Below are 18,246 nucleotides of genomic sequence, written 5' to 3'. Positions count from 1 at the left end.
ATAGTGGCGTGCGCACAATTGTGCATGTGCCACTTTTTTCTGACTGCAAACGCAGCCTGCTAGTTGTTACTGGGGAAGGGAATGGTACCACCTCCCCCAGGCTTTTATGGGTTCAAGGAACCCTGATAGTTTGACCTCAATATGTGGGTCCATAAAGGTCCCTTACAGTTGAATGGTTGGCTGTCATTAGTGGGAAGGAGAGCTCGGGAACGGTCCTGCTTGCTTTACATCGCTGGTTTCTTGTTGCATTTGCCTGGTGTTTCTATTTCTTCTTTTTTTCTTTTGTCAAAATGTTCTAAAAAGGGGTGTGTGTTCTATGCTGTTTATAGAGGTTGTTAGTAGAAATCATGTATGAAGAGAGATTTTCAAGGTTATTATGGTATTGCTAGTCGAGGTGTTTAGGGTGTGCTTCCTACGTTATATTATTTATAAGTTTTTAGATATTGCCTCTTTAAGTTATTTATTTATTATTGTTTTTAGAGATTGAATGTTATTTATACTTTATTTAGCAGGAGACCGGAATCCTAGCCGATTACACGGTTCGTTACGGACATATAGGACCGGAGTCCTAGCTGATTACTCGGTTCGTTAAGGACATCTAGGACATCCGATTTTGCGGTTTCCTTAGTTTGTCATAGGTGCTTCGTAAGTGAATTATTTATTAATATTTTTATAAAATTGAATGACACATTATGGGTTTTTATGTGGAGGCTTCTAAATTTATTTAGCTAGTTACTGGGTCTTTTGGTTTTGTGGGGATAGTAATTATATTTTGTTCCTAAGTCCTGCTGAGTCTATGAACTTATTTACATTTTTATATGCTGATTGTTTATTTTTATTAGAGTCCATAAGTAACTCATTAAAAAGGTCATTGTTCCCGAAGATGTGTATGAGTATTTTATTCATGGTTCTACTCTAGTTTATTAATTGTTTGCATCCAACTACCATGTTACTACACTGGGTAGAGCATCGATCTCAAAACGTAACGGTCCGGGGTTCAATATCAGTGAGTATGGCTGTTTAGTGCGTTCTTTTGGAAAGAACATAGATCCCATTTCATCAGCACAATATAGACAGTGTGTTGCAACTAAAGTGAAAACAGCAAACAATCCACCAACATATATTTTTGTGTTGGCCTTTCTTGATTGAAAAGTTGAAAAGACGCATACAGATCGTAACAATTCGAACATGTACTAGGCCGTAGTGCACTTTTTAATATGGAAATGTGATATTCGTGTAAACTGTATACTGATCTGTCGCCAAGAACTCGTCCAGATTTAGCACAATAACATATGCGCATTGCTGTCGGTTAGATTGTTTGTGAGATAGAGACAGAAGAATAGGAAATCGCAATGACTGATAAATCAAAATTGTGGGTGGAGTCCGAGTCTGCGAACGTTTTGTAATCTTTGGAGCTGGTCCTTAGTCTTTACAAAAGTAATGATACTTTTCGAAGGGCTCCGCGTGATGGATATTATTCTCATTAACAGGAGTTTTGGATGATCTCTAGTACATATGATACGCTGGATACACTTGTGTGTTTATATAATATGTTCCGTTGTAAAAGGTAAATAAATATATATAATGCTTACGATGATATAATCTTTAAAAGGAATGACAAACCTAAGAAGTAAACTTTTAGACCACGGATAAAAAAGTCTTTAAAGAGAAAATCCCAAATCTTCATTACGTTGTTCACACAACTTGCATGTCAAATAGCATCAAAGTATGGTGCATGGATAAAGAGCTGTACAAGAAACATGAAATGACAGATTGGAGAATGATGATGTTATTATTAATGGCCCTATTCCTCTCAGATACTGCGGCAAACGTGTTTATTCGTTTTAACGCATATCTGTTGGGCTGTTTGCATACCAAAGGCCTTTACAGCATACTGAAGGTTTAGTGACTTAAGCTGGTTAAAAGAAACTGCAGTCACGAGGTTTCGAATGAATCTAAAAGGGACACAGTTCAAAATATATTACAAAGTCAGTATGTCATGCCAGTCACAAATTGTGGATGAAGTGAGAGCAGGGACGGAAAGATGACGGGAGATTACTTTAAGGCCTACAAGTTCAAAAGTTTGACATACACACAAAAAAGGAAGACACCAGTCGTTCAAAATGTGCAGTAACATTTATTAAGAACACCACACGTATTCTGTATTGCAATTATGTATCAAAAGTATAAAAAAAAAGTTAATTGATATAGATGACAAGTTTATAAAATATAGGAAAGGACTTTAATTTCTGATTTCGAATCACAATAAATTCCCCAATAGTCATCCTGTACAAATGGTCATCACACCATTAATTGTACACGAAAACAAAAAGAGTCTACTAAATAAAAATTTGATATTCCTTTCCTTTCCTTCATAAAACAAAGACCTTAATCGGCCGCTGCATTAAACGCCTGCAGGTAAGAGTCCATAATAGTGTCTCTACTGTTTAGGCCTAGCAAACAATATAGACCTGCAGCATGATCCGCCGACAGGTCTTGGTTTCTGTTGTTTGTTCTACTGATTAGGCCTAGCGAACTGCATACACGCAGACCTGCCAGCGCATTACCGAAAGACACAGAATTCTGCACAGTGTCAATTAGATTTTTACTGTATAAAAGGTTGCTACCTACGAATCCACTTGAGTAATGCTGTAACGTATGCGTCATATAATACTGCTGGTAAATAATAATACAAAATTGAAAAATAGTTTGAAAAATACAAATATTTAGATATACAAATTCAAAAATAAACTATCACAGATAAAAATGTGCACAAATGTAATAATACTGATGTGAAAGTTTGATAACAAAACTGTTTATGACTTGATTGGCTGGATTTTTCCTAACCTTTACAACAAAAACAAAGCACAAAAACACAATTTAGGTGACTATACAGAGCAAACCAAGGTTTACAAACCTTCTCGTAATACTGTTTGTGAGAATAAATAACGTTTTCATACATCTATGATATATACATTAAAAGGGTCATTTGTGTGACCGGACAAAGACCTTATCCAGCGTGCTTAGTAAGTCAGCATTGTGACCGTTGCTATGTTACCGCCAAGCCTCCAGAGCTATGTTACGGCTGTATTGAGGATAGGTATCCCGATACCGAGCGCTGAAAAAAAAAAAATATTATACAATTAAAATTCATTTATTGTCGAATTTTTTTTTCAAAATATAATACATGTCTTTATCAGCTATCTGGACACTTAAAGGAGAGTATGTTTTCATAAAGATACTTTCCTTTAGATAATTCATATTTTACCGTATAAAGACGGAATTACAAAGGTTGGAATAACTGATCAGAAAACCAGAATTTCCTTATATCTTATACGGTATGATACTTGTAAAGAAGTAGAAATGTATAAATATTTGCAATCTTTTGGTAACCTTTCAAATTCACCTTTGGCTGGTACATGTAAATCATTCTGAGTTTCTCTCAAATAACATAACTTATTACCTTGGCAATGCTTGCATAATGATAAAAAATTAAGGAACAATTGGTCCTCCCTTGCAAAGTAAGTCCAGTGTAACTTGTCCAAGAAGAAAAGTTCCCAACAAGGGCACGTCCTTAAAAAGACATTTCAGAACACCTTTTTATTTCACTCACGCATGTAACCTGTATACAACGCATGAGTGTCCATAGAATTCAAAATCTGATGACCCCTTTGCTCCATGGTATAATATGTCTACTCACAAAACATTAGCTGGCATAGGACGCTGTCCGTGCTGGTCTAACGTAGGCTCTTGTCTCAAGGTGTACTGCAACGAAAAACAAACAGGAACATTTGATAGACAAGTGTTGAATTTAATAAGGAAGATCAAGTTGATGCTTTTTAAAATATAATGGATGCCCTTTACTCCTCTCTGTAACCAGAATTCCAAATAAAATATTCTGATACATATTTTCTTTCAAATTATTTTAAAAAGTTCCATATCGTCTTACTATGACCATACTAAAGTAGACAGATATAATTTTGCCTTGTGCATAGTGCTTTGCAATTAATTCAACAAAGTATTTTCAAAGTAAATCGAGGAATATTAAGGAATAATTGCTAACAACTAGACAGACAGAAAGCCGATTAAACGCTGTACACCTCCTGCCACACCTACGTCAGAACAAATTTAGATCCAAGCACACTATTTGCACGTTTAATATACTTTTTCTCTACCCAATGCTCTAGTCAGCTCATTGTCTGCATCAAGGAACCAAAGTTTTCCTATACTGAAACTACTTTTAAATACGTAAAAATTATGCATGTTGAAATAATGCAGGCTCCAGGGACCAATAAACTAATTACATTTAATATTACCTGCAGTGGGATCATTTAAACACCTTCATCGTGCATGTTGTTTTAATGCCGCTTCCATTTAAAACGTAAAAATCGCAAATGTTATTTGGGTCATATTTTTCAAAATTATTTATATCTCACAATAATTTCTTTTTATTCATAGTATTTTACAACTATCTTTTCTTTTTCCTATTGATATAGAGAACACATTCAACTCACCCTCCAAGAACGGGTAACTTCCGGTCTGAGATAGCGAACACTATATCCAACGAAATGCTGATCTAAAATAATTGAGAAGACATGAATGGTAAGTTTAAACTTCAACAATTTGATATTCCTGAGCTAGACTCGACTGATTCATGGACAGATATACTTAGACATAACAATAATCAGGATGCCACGTTAGTTTGAGGGTAAAAATAACCATGCAAGCGGATAATATGTTGTAATTTTATACCAACAGAGCGACCAATCCTAACAATGTCAGCCTTTTCTTTCAAACTATAAAAATATCTCGAACGTACGAGGCAGATTGACTTCTGCCTTCGTATTGGAGAAAATAAAAATATAAGGAAATAAACTGTACAAAATACTTAGGCAACAAAGCATTGCGCGGTCGAACATCTGTTTTCTTAATGAAAATAAAATAAACAGCAAATCGTTTAAATATATCCTAAAAAAAAGAAATCTATTGCTAATTGATAGTAAAGTTTGAATGTTATTTGTCAACGAATCAGTACTTCAAGTTTATGCCCACACCTATAATATAACAGTTCCAGTTTCCCGCATCCACCCCCTTCCCACATCCACCCATTACCTGATTCACCCCTTTCCTACATCCACCCCTTACTTTCACCCATGCTCTCCCACATCCACCTCTAACCTGCATCCACCCCTTTCCCACATCCACCCTTTAACCTCACCCACCCCTTTCCCACACCCACCCGTTTCCCGCAGCCACCCCTTTCTCACATCTATTCCTTACCCATACCCATCCCTTTCCCGAAGCCACAACTTTCCAACACCCACCCCTTTCCCACACACGCCCCTTTCCCATACCCACCCCTTTCCAATACTCACCCATTTCCCACATCCATTCCTTACCCACAGCCACCCCTTTCCCATACACACCCCTTTCCTACATTCATTCCTTACCCACACTCACCCCTTTCCCATACCCACCCCTTTCCCAAAGCCAACCCTTTCCCATAGCCACACCTTTCCCACACCCAACCCTTTCCCATACCCACCCCTTTCCCACATCCATGCCTTACCCTCACCCACCCCTTTCCCATACCCACACCTTTCCCACAAGAAAAGGAGCATTCACAAGAATTTGTCTTACACTGCGTGTAGGTGTGAGGGGAGATAACACTAAGAGTCTAACAAAAATTGCTGTGAATTGTATACATTATTGCTATGACCGGCACATAGTTTTATAGGATTCCACTGAAAACTGAGACTAATGGCATGTACTGGAAATATGCATACTATATATATATATATATATATATATATATATATATATATATATATATATATATATATATATATATAGAGAGAGAGAGAGAGAGAGAGAGAGAGAGAGAGAGAGAGAGAGACAATACACAGAGTTATTGCCCTCTTTAGTTGACAGCTGACTGCAATGTATGACGGAAACTTGTGAAAGCAAATAATCTCACAGATTTCAATTGGTCGCCCTGAAGTTTGGGAACTGTTATAATCAACATCTTAAGATTTGAATATCCACAAATCACTTTGCTGATGCAGGTTTTATATTTTTAAGATTTCCGATCTGGGATTTTTTTACTTGAAGCTTGATATTAAATTTAACAGGATCTTGTTCATTTGAGCACATTTCAACTTACATTTAAGAATCTTGAGGTATAGAGGGGAGAGGAAAGATAGGAAAAAACATGAAGTGTATGATCCAGACTGTTTCGTTTACACTTATCAGTTTTAATTTGCCTTGAAAAAAGTTAGATCTAGATCTAGGAATACTGAACACAGCCCTGACTCTTCATAAATTCGTACTCTTTGCTTGACATAAGGACCAAAACACTGAACACAGCCCTGGCTCTTCATAAATTCGTACTATTTGCTACACATAAGTACCATAACACTGAACAAAGCCCTGGCTCTTCATAAATTCGTACTCTTTGCTGGACATAAGTACCAGAACACTGAACACAATCCAGACTATTCATAAATTCGTACTCTTTGCTGGACTTACGTACCAGAACAGTGAACACAACCATGACTCTTCATAAAGTCGTACTCTTTGCTAGACTGAAGTAATATAACACTGAACACAACCATGACTCTTCATAAATTCGTACTCTTTGCTAGACATAAGTACCAGAACACTGAACACAATCCTGACTCTTCATAAATTCGTACTCTTTGCTAGACTGAAGTAATATAACACTGAACACAACCATGACTCTTCATAAATTCGTACTCTTTGCTGGACATAAGTACCAGAACACTGAACACAACCATGACTCTTCATAAATTCATACTCTTTGCTAGACTGAAGTAAAATAACACTGAATACAACCTGGACTCTTCAAAACTTCGTACTCTTTGCTAGACATAAGTACCAGAACACTGAACACAACCCTGACTCTTCATAAAGTCGTACTCTTTGCTATACATAAGTACCAGAACACTGAACACAACCCTGACTCTTCATAAAGTCGTACTCTTTGCTAGACATAAGTACCAGAAGACTGAACACAGACCTGACTCTTCATAAATTTGTAATCTTTGCTAGACGTAAGTACCAGAACAATAAAAATACATAATGGAATTGACAATGTCTTCCAAACTAAATTTAGAATGCTTCGAAATTCCGTCTCGATAAATTTATTTTGTCATTTCAAAACAAAACATGCCAGCGATGCATCAATATTTTAACTATTACTAGCTGTGAGATAATTAAATACATTGATATTTGTAATAATTAAATACATTGATATTTGTAATAATTAAATACATTGATATTTGTGATAATTAAATACATTGATATTTTTAATTCTTAGATACATTGATATTTATGATAATTAAATACATTGATATTTGTGATAATTAAACACATTGATATTTGTAATACTTATAAACACTGATATTTATGATAATTAAATACATTAATATTTGTGATAATTAAATACATTGATATTTGTAATACTTATAAACACTGATATTTATGATAATTAAATACATTGATAATTAAAGGCATTTATATTTGTAATACTTAAATGCACTGATATTTGTAATACTTAGATACATTGATATTTGTAATAATTAAATACATTGATATTTGTGATAATTAAATACATTGATATTGGTAATATTTACATACACTAATATTTGTAATACTTGGATACATTGATATTTGTAATAATTAAATACATTGATATTTGTGATAATTAAATATATTGATATTTGTGATAATTAAAGGCATTGATATTTGTGATAATTTAAAACATTAATATTTGTTCTTTGGAAAAATAAATTAAAGCATTTCGTGTCTTTTATAGTTCGTCAATAAGTTGTAATACTGAAAGAAACAATCAATGGATTGGTTAAGGGGTTTAACTCATTGATTACATCTGACCGTCGTAGCAGATACACATGAAAATGACATCAATTTGATTCAACTTTATTTTACGCATGATGTTTTCCTAATTTCCAATAAGGTCCATTAAAGAGAGTTACAATAATCTGAATTTGTACATGTTGCATAGTGAAACCTTAATAGATGTCTCACCATCAGTGAATCTGCTGTCCATTAAAATTTTAAACAAACAAGGACTGACTATGTGAGCGTATCATGGACATTCGTAAATTAACATACCTTTCTGTCCCAGAAGTTCGGGGATTTTGATTTGGAATCTTTCTGGGGATCTGTTCAGGAAATCAGACCACTGTTCTCTTGCTTTCCTGTGATGAATGAAAGAACTTATATTAAAATGAATAATTTCAAAAGGACTGCCTACATTGCCGCTGGTCGCCAATGTGATGGGCTGGGCCACGTGCCATCTTGATATGTTTGTTCAAGATGGCCGCCATTGCTTAACTGGCTTGAAGAAGCTGTTCCATTTTTTGTGCCGTTTTCATGATATTTATGCTCGTTGCCTGTCGTCGTCTACTCTGTTGTGTTCATTATGTATTTGCTGTTCAGATCGTATGTGTTTCTTCATCTTCTTGTTTTGGAAACGAGAACAATTAGACTTTTTCTTAGCTGTCTTGCTCCACTGCTACAACTTCACTTGTTTTCGAACAAACCGCCATCACGTGATACTCGCAAGTCAACCCGTTTATGCTATGACGGACCCTCATTAATTGCTTTAAATGGCCACTCCTTGGCTCTCCACACTACATTATGCACTAGACTAAACGAACTGGGACTACATTCATCATTACGTAAATGTAAACAGAAGCGAAAAAAGAAACGTTGTTTCAAAGCTGGCCGGCGTAGAACAGGAAGAAGAATTCCAGTTATCTCCCTTATGCCCTTTCAACAATTTAAAAACGACCGTTAATTTAGATAACATAATTCAAATCTCTTTTAATTCGTCAACCTTTGTGTCAATCCAAGAGATACCTCTGCGTAGTGCATTATTCAATGCCCAATCAGTAGGACCACCGGAAACGTGCACAGAAATAGTTAATTTTATCAACGACCAGAATATCGACGTCTTTTTCCTGATAGAAACATGGCTAAAAACATCATGCGATGAACCCAAGTGCGCGGATCTAACACCCACTGGTTACGCCATCAAATCGTTCCCCCGTAACTCTCCCAGAGGTGGAATTGTGTCATCACAAAGAACTCCATGATCAAACATCTTAACCACACCACAACATTCAAGGTCTACCACACATCGTCTGAACTAGTCCAAACCACACTCACACTGGAACAAAGTTCAGTCCATTTTTTCTGCCTATACAGCCCTCATCCTAGTAGAAAAAACAAGTTGACTGAATCTCTTTTTTTGAAGCAGTTTCCGAATCTCATGGAGTATGGAAATTCAATAGGTAGCAACCTGATTATTCTTGGAGATTTCAACTTTCACCTTGACCGTCCCGGAAACCCAAACACATCAACACTCCTAGATTCCATTAGCGTTTTTAACCTCAAATAGTCGGTTAACCAACCCACCCATAAACAATGTCACATTTTAGACTGGATTCTTCATAGACCTGATGACAACATTCTACGGTCCTCCCTGGTATCCCATGAACGTGCATCAGATCACCTCTGCATTATATGCCATCTTGATGTATCAGTCCCTAACCCTCCACCTTTATCTGCTACTAAGAGAAACCTCCGTATGATAAATAGAACCAAACTAATGCACGACATCCAAACAAACCTAACAACTTGCTTACCTCCTACAGCAGAACAACTCGATAACTGCCTGCGTTCATTACTCGACAAACATGCCCCAGCTACCAAGTGCAGAGTATCAATTCAAAAGTGTTCTCCATAGTATAGCAGTGTTAGGGACCAGTTTCGCACTGCTAAAAGAGACCGCCGAAAGCTGAGGGGCTTTGGCATTCCACCAGACTCACTATTCATAAGCAAATCTATGAAGCCGCTAAGAAGAATGTCACAAATATAGTCCATGTAGCGAAATCAGCCCACTACAATACTAAGATCATGGAAAGTTCCAGCTGCAAAGAGCTCTTCGAGATTACTAACAAGCTAATGTCAAGGAACAAATCTACACCACTTCAAACTACCTTCTCTCCAGTCGATCTTCCGGACATGTTTGCAAATTTCTTCCATAACAAAGTGCAAACCATTAGAGATAAGCTTGACACCACAATTTCAATTGACTCGTCGTCACCATACAGTTGGGATATAGAATTTGAGCGGCAACCATTAGCAGCATTTGAACCTGTCTCTGTGGGTTTCGTACGTACAATCCTGATGTAGAGTGCACCAAAGTCATGTGAACGTGATCCAATGCCACCATCACTGCTGCTTGAGTGTTTAGATCCATCATTGCCTTCACAAACTGATGTTATTATACCTCTCTCTCTCATCAGGGGAATTCCCATCATTTTTCATAACTGCCGTTGTAAAGCCTCTGCTGAAGAAACCAACACTAGACATTAACGATTTAAAGAACTACCGCCCAGTTTCTAATTTCCCATTCATATAAAAATCTCAGAAAAGGTTGTTCTATCCCAGCTTGTATCTCATCTGAATTCAAACAGTTTTGTTTAGCATTGTATAATCTGCATATCGCCCTTGCCACAGTACTGAAACTACTCTTCTAAAAGTAGTTAATGACATTCTCTCTGATTTTGATAGCGGAAAGATTACAGTCCTCACCCTCCTTGAATTGTCTGCAGCATTTGACACAATAGACCATGATATATTACTTCACCGTCTCCAGCATGTATTTGGCATTCATAATACAGCCTTACTGTGGTTCAAGTTCTTAGACCAGTACTCTTCATTCTCTACACTCAGCCGCTTTCAAGTCTCATATATCATTCAGCGTCTACCAATTGTATGCTAGTGACACCCAAATATACAAATCTAGCCACCCAACTGAAGTTGATGCTACCATCCAAGGTGTAGAGAGGTGCATTTCTGATGAGAAATCATGGATGACATGTAACAAGCTGCAGATGAATGATGATAAAACTGAGGCCATTCTGATCACAACAAAGACTGTCTCATTCACATCCTTTACCTCAAACAATAAATAGCAGCAACACCAACATTAAATTCACACAATCAGTACGAAACTTAGGTGTTACTCTGGACAGTACTCTCACATTGCACCAACATGCCATGAACATATGCAAGGCTGCATATCTTGAGCTGAGACGCATCAGCTCCATTCGCAAATCTTTCAGTTGACGCCACTAAAACAATTGTGTGTTCATTAGTACTTTCAAGACTGGACTATTGTAACTCAATTATGTATGGTACATCTCAATATCAACTCCAAAAACTTCAAAAAGTTCAAAACAAAGCTGGTCGGATCATATTTAGACTACCACGATCAGAGCACACCTCCCCGCTGCTCTGTACCCTACACTGGCTATCCATTCGATCCACAATCGAACACAAAATTGTTCTCTGTGTTAAGTTTTACTGACGGACTCCAGTCCAACATACCTATCCGTCTCACCCTTGTGTACACACCAGCTCTGATATTTACGCTCCTCTTCTGACAATCGTATACTCATTATTCCCACTGTGAAAACAAAGTCATATGGACAGCGTTCTTTTGCATACCAGGGCCCATCTGCGTGTAATGAATTGCCATCTGAACTTAGATACAAAGACACAGTGATCCCATTCAAGAGTGCTCTCAAAACTCACTTATTTCGACTGCAAGAACTAACTTAAAGACCTAATAATGTTTCCTACCTTAAATATTCTCAGCATGTTTTTTATATTTTCTAATGTTATGGTGTATGTTTTTGTAATCATATCATTATATGTTTCTTGTCTTATAGGTGATGTCTAATGTTGTAAAGAGCTTATAGCTTCTAAAGATTAGGCGCTATACAAAGTCCTCATTATTATTATGTTACTCGCGGGCCGTAGGTTGGACACGTCTGCTTTAGATGCTATTAGATTTAGGGCGACAAAATATTGCATGTCGATCATGTATTTTAAAATGCACTGCCCACCATACATATGTTGTTTTGTTTTATAACTGCATCATCACCCCAGTTGTTACGCAAGTGAACGATGACTTTATTTCTTCGTATATTAAATTTTGGCCTGAAATTAGACATGCCATGACTATTAAATATTAGCTATTTAAAAGATAATAGTCCTGTGTTTGAATCTACGAGGATGCTACTGTTGTTTTACTGACGTAAAGTGAGTATTACCCTCGACGTCCCAATGAAGCCCCTTTAATAGTTACAGGCTACAGCAAATCCACCACTGACGCCATCGATTATTATTACAATTTTGCAGCATTTCATAAAATTTCATCGAGAGCTCTTTTAATATAAATCTATGTTGCGTGATGTTGCATCAAAAGTCTAATCAGAGGTGAATAGTGTATGTTACTGCTGAAAAATCTGACATTAAATAGCTTGGAATACACGCTACATTTAGGTAAATACTTACTTGAGTTCTTCTGGCGTTGTATAATACCTGTGCAATTGTTTTCCAGTTTCTGTAATTGTCTGAAACATAATATACGTCGTTAGTAGAATATCTTTCGCACTGTGTATTTTCCGTCTACCACCAGCATTTACTATTTTCAACATCTATTCAATCCTTTGCCCATCTTTATCCGTTTATACAATGAACCAGATATATACCAAAATTTAAAATGACTTGTATCAAGTTTAACAGAAAACGTTATAACATTAATTTTTTTTAAATTCTAAACATTTTCCATCAAACTATGGTCGCCATTACTACTGGAGAAAAAAAACCTTAACCCATTTTTAAAAGCAGGTAACTTCGTTTTTCCTGTTATGTATATTTGATTTAATTATAGCTGATTTAATTGTTTGTAAGTTTTAAAATCTTTTTATTTTTTAAAATTTCATTATATGTCAAAATAATGTAGTTATGTTTGTTAGGAACTTAATACTTCTTTTTTTAGAATATTGAGTTTGACCATTACTATTCGTTGTAGTAAACACCAGGTGTTCACCTAGATCCTGACCTTGATTCAAAATTGGTAGCAACCACGTAAAGTTTTATTTTTATTTTAAAATAATTGGTTGTTGTCGAGGTCATGATGGGACTTCGTGATTTAAGATGTGAACATTTTTTTTTTATTTCTTAGAGTAAAACGATTGGTTTTCGTCAGGGTCATGCTAAGCGTACGTCGTATAAACACGATCACGTGACCATCCCCTTTTTCCGATTTCGCAGTTTGGGGATTTTCGAAACTGCGTTTTAGAATACGATATAACCATTGTTTAGGGACAATGAGTTGTGCTTTTCTTTACACTGGAATGTGTTTTGTCGTTTGGAATTATTTCAAATAACTTGGATTCAAAAGGATTAATTATTTTTATCCTGGAAAATACGTGTGTTCATGTGAGATTCTTGAACAAAGACAGCTCTTATAAAAAACTTTATTAAGATTTCCAAAACCGGAGTGATATTTTTTGTTTCTACAAGGAACTGTAGACTTCAACACTACATATTACAGCATACGTCATCGTCTTCCATCTTGGATTCTTCGTCGGGATTCAAACATGAAATCATTAGAACATTTTATTATTAAGACTTCTAAAAATTGTATTCGTCGATTATTCTTGGATTATTTTTGAATTTGACTCCTAAAACATTAAGTTCATACTTTTTCATTTTTCCAGGGAAATAAATTATTGTATTTTTCAAAACTTGTTGTTTTCACTCTTTCTTGTGTTACTGTTTAATCGAGCCTAAACACGTTGTATAAGATTCCAGATACTTTAGAATGTTTATTGCCATTTTACGTATTTCGAATGACTTTGATTCGTAACTTAATCGAATTTTAACTATGGCTCCACAGACGAAAGTCAATTCAATATCATGCCAATATCCTCGATCAGCGATCAAACGTGGCCGTGTTACCATAATAAAGACAACTTTGTACTATTTAATATTCTGAATTATTTAGGTAAATTGTTTAAAAGCACTTTTTTATTTTTAAAATCTAAGAAAAAGATGTCAAGCTGTCATCTCATATTAATACCTGTGATAAATATATTACAAAAAGTGCTTGACTACTTTAAACCATGTTTGAACATAAGATCTTTCAACCCAGACCCATTGGTACTAAAACTGGATTTTGCTCTCTCTCTCTCTCTCTCTCTCTCTCTCTCTCTCTCTCTCTCTATATATATATATATATATATATATATATATATATATATATATATATATATATATTAATATATATATACAACACTTGCATAAGTAACATTTTAACATTCACCGAGATGTATAGTTTATATCTGAAGATTTTTCTTTGTGTACACAGAAACTGAAAAAGAAGCTCTGTTAGTATACCAAAATTTCAGTTATTTACATAATTGATAGGTATCTACCTACACAATAAACGCTACGTTATCAGAACAGGTGTCACACTTGAGTTTCGGAAGGTAAATACCCGTGAAAGTGGTCTGCTGGTTAAATATTGTTGCTTAAAATGACTGTAAATATGGTACTTAATGCGAACCATAATACTGCTATACCTGTTATTTAAAATCAATCGTGTACCTGTGTAACATATTAATTTATTTAAACTCTGAAAGATAAACTGAGATAAGATTGTTACGTTATTCTTCAAATTCAATCACCTATCTGGCCGACAGCTCTTGTGCTAAGTGTGCGCGGTACGGTTCCAATTACTGACAGCAATGCATGTATAATAGCCGTTTCTGCATGGATCGTCAATTTGCTAAGGTATGCGTCATAGCAATGTATTGTTCTTCAAAGTAGGGATAGCAAACAAAAGACAGACTATCTCCAATTTCATCCATTCAACGACAAATACAATTTCGATGACAAAGTTTATTTGCTTATTGTTGGGTTTTCGCAGGGAGAAAAAAATACTCACCAAAGCGGGGACTCTTTTTGCTGGAGGTTCAAACAGTGTAGTTGTAGCTCTTTTGAAATCGTCTAGAGAAGAAAAAAAGAAGATACATGGATAAATTCCGATGGTCCAGCGCGACTTTTAGTAGAAGATAAAAGATGAGTAACTGCTCTGACAAGAAAAACATAAAATGTCGCAGAAAATCGTTGATAGAAATTTTAAAATTAATTTCAGCTCTTAGAAAGATAGATTGAGGGTTTTTCTCTAGTCGGCAGACGAGCTGACTGTTGATCACTCTTGAATTATTGTTTCTTCAGTTTATAAGAAAAAAATGTTGAGACAGATGTTTTATATGTTTTTGAATTTATATGTTAGAAATATGTCATTCTTTTCTCAACCATAAACTTGTTTGGGCTTCATACATACTACTTTTTCAGCTTAACCATGCACTACATACACCAGAGTTTGTCGATTACATTAAATATGCTCTTTAATTTTAGATACTTACCAGTTTTCAAGATTTGCACTATATCTTAATCAATTGGCGAATCGAATAATTTAAAATTATCAAGTTCACATTTAAACCAGCTATGTGGATAGTTTGTAATTTAGATTTCAATGTAATCAAAATTTACATTCAAAACTTGTCTGATAGTCTTTTGCTGGAAAAAAAAACCTTACATTCGATAACATATTTTGCTGCAGTTGCTGAACATATACGTAAATGAATGACGAACTGAACTATCCTGAAAGATCCTTGATTTTCATACCTCTTTCAATCAGTTCTGCAAAAGTAATGAAATAGGCGTCGTAAAAGCCTTATTTATTATTGCAAATCCAGCGGAACCTTAGCGTTTGGGGTTTAACATTACTGCTATATGTTTGTCTTGAAGAAACACTATGTGTATGCAGCAACTGATAAATGTCAGTTTCACGGGTCGGGTTCGAGGAAATGACACGAAGACTGACTGCGCCTCCACTCGCCAAAACCATATAAATTAGGCCAAGACAACCGGAACGTTTCGTATAATAATTTTCCTTATAGTTAGATGTAGTGGCGTGCTCATAGGGATAGACGAAGCGGTTGCTCCAGGTGCTAGACGTCTTGGGTGCTAAAACAGCTCATACAAATTAAATTGCAGCAAAATCGTTTGTGGACCATTGTCGTCGCCGTGGCGCCATTTACCCTTAGTACGCCGCTAGTTAGATGTTAAAATTAGGTCATGTAAACACTTCAAATGCAAGAGCTTCTGAAATTTCAGCCCCTGATCTCCCTCCACCATCCTGGGGATTTATCCTACAGATCCCTTGCGTACTTACTTATACTGGCCCACCTCACCCCCTCAAACGATATTCCTAGATATAACATCTGGTGTTCTCCCTTTGTGTTGTAGACTATGCCATCTAAAAACTTCTAACTATACTGATTAAAGTTTTAATTTGTATCTATTGATGGATGGTGGATACTCATCAAACTAAGAAACCCTCTTAATTTGTCTATCGAATGAGTCAAAAATGAGGACAGTCTCTTGGTTTTTCTATCAGATGTGGACAATCTCAGTTTTTTCTATCAAATGAGTCAAAACGAGGACAATATTCTCTATAGACCTAATATATACAAGGGTAGATTCTTGGCCCTATCAAACACTTACTTCCCCAACTCAGCTATATGTTTGTTTAAGCTGTAACAAAACGTATCTCCATAGTTATATTGTTTTGATTGTTTTGGTTCATTTTCATTTCTTTGATATTCTAACAACGCTGGTGAGCATCTAGCTCTTTTGAGATCATGTGGATAGATAGATAGATAGATAGATAGATTTATTTTCATGTTGTTATGGGGTTTAACGCCATTTTTCATCACAAAAAATAAGGCTTTATATAGCGAGCAGTATAACTGGTGGAGGAAGAACCAGGGAAAACCCCGAAAAGAATCGCAGACCCGCGGGAAGCAAATGGCAAGCTTTCTCAATTGTCCATATTGGCCGAGCCCGAGACTCGAACCCACGCAGACAGAGGTGATACTACAGTGGTCCGTAACGCTGAGCACTTTAGACCACTCGTCCACTCGGGGCCCCGATAGCTAGAGAGATAGATTACCGAAAGCTATTAAAATTAGCATAAATATTAATTCGTGAATGTTAAAATCTATTTAGGAGTATTTTGTGGAAGGAAGTACACCTATGAATCTGAGGCTAACAGTTTGTAGCAGGAAGGAAGTACACCTATGAAACTGAGGCTGACTGACTTTTTGTAGTAGGCCCTAAAATTATCGATATCCTGAAGATGCAACGTAAATTACAGTTGACTCTGAAGCGTGACGATTTTCATATAGTGTATGATTACAGATGACTCTGAAGCGTGACGATTTTCACATAGTGTATAATTACAGTTGACTCTGAAGCGTGACGATTTTCACATAGTGTATAATTACAGCTGACTCTGAAGCGTGACGATTTTCATATAGTGTATAATTACAGTTGACTCTGAAGCGTGACGATTTTCACATAGTGTATAATTACAGTTGACTCTGAAGCGTGACGATTTTCATAAAGTGTATAATTAAAAACGATTTGTCAGAAAGGTCTAATTCTGTTATAAGATGACAAGATTGTTTGGATGTACATCGAGGATTGTATGCAGGATACCACTAACTGTATACACGAGACAGGATATTAATCAATTACACACACGCACATACATATGAACGGACGTAAAGAGGAGTATGAGGCGTCAGTAAAAGATCATAAAGGGGTTTGAACGGGATGGATAAGCTGAGAACTAGTGATAATATTGCGGGCGCGGCCCGTGTGTGTGTAGGTGGGTGGAGGGGGTGTGGGGAGGGGTGAAGGACAATCTATTAACACAAGTCAGTTCCGAAGTTATCTCAACGTGTGGTCTACAGAATGAAAATTATAGTAAAATGAAAGTCCGATAAACTAGTTTGTACAAGTTTTGGTTCAAGGTTTTTATAAAGTAAACATAAGTCTGGTTTAACATTGGAAAAAGATAGGACATCATTTAATCGGTACAAACACGGAACAATTTTAATATAAAAACCTGTTTTGTCCGGTTTTTTTTATATTATCGAGTACAAATCAAATAAGGTAGGTAGTGACCTTAATAGGGCAGACTTAAACAGGATAATAATCCGAGTGGTTTGTCAAAAGTTGGTATATTCACGTTGGTAATGTCTGCTCCATTAAAAACAAATATCAGTGCATATCGAATTTCTTCCCTGTAATTGAATGAATGCTATATCAATCTCATGGACCCGAATCAGACACAACATTTTGTGAGGAACGTCTCAGAAACCCGTCAATTTACACGACTCGCTGGAGTATTAAATCATGTTGACTTAACAAAAGGCTGAAAAGAAATATAAATAAAATAAATCACTGATGTCCCGCTGAATT

General features: G+C 36.0%; 1 protein-coding gene across 1 annotated transcript in view; it reads right to left on the bottom strand.

Moving 5' to 3' along the window:
- Positions 1-2,121: 2,121 nt before the first annotated feature.
- The window catches only part of LOC149787394 (sperm microtubule inner protein 8-like), a 31,928-nt gene continuing 15,803 nt past the window's right edge, over positions 2,122-18,246 (bottom strand). Inside the window, exons 2-7 of the mRNA XM_089977982.1 lie at positions 14,855-14,916; positions 12,415-12,473; positions 8,155-8,240; positions 4,515-4,576; positions 3,701-3,765; positions 2,122-3,118 (exon numbers count right to left, since the gene is read on the bottom strand). Of these exons, the coding sequence (XP_089834108.1) occupies positions 3,055-3,118; positions 3,701-3,765; positions 4,515-4,576; positions 8,155-8,240; positions 12,415-12,473; positions 14,855-14,916 (398 nt within the window). The 3' untranslated portion in view covers positions 2,122-3,054. The remainder of the gene's footprint in view (positions 3,119-3,700; positions 3,766-4,514; positions 4,577-8,154; positions 8,241-12,414; positions 12,474-14,854; positions 14,917-18,246) is intronic.

Source organism: Sinohyriopsis cumingii, chromosome 12 (genome assembly GCF_028554795.1).
Source record: "Sinohyriopsis cumingii isolate HCF-2022 chromosome 12, ASM2855479v2, whole genome shotgun sequence".
Lineage (NCBI taxonomy): Eukaryota > Metazoa > Mollusca > Bivalvia > Unionida > Unionidae > Sinohyriopsis > Sinohyriopsis cumingii.
Note: the sequence above shows the minus strand (reverse complement) of the source record. Positions and strands in the feature narration are given on the sequence as shown.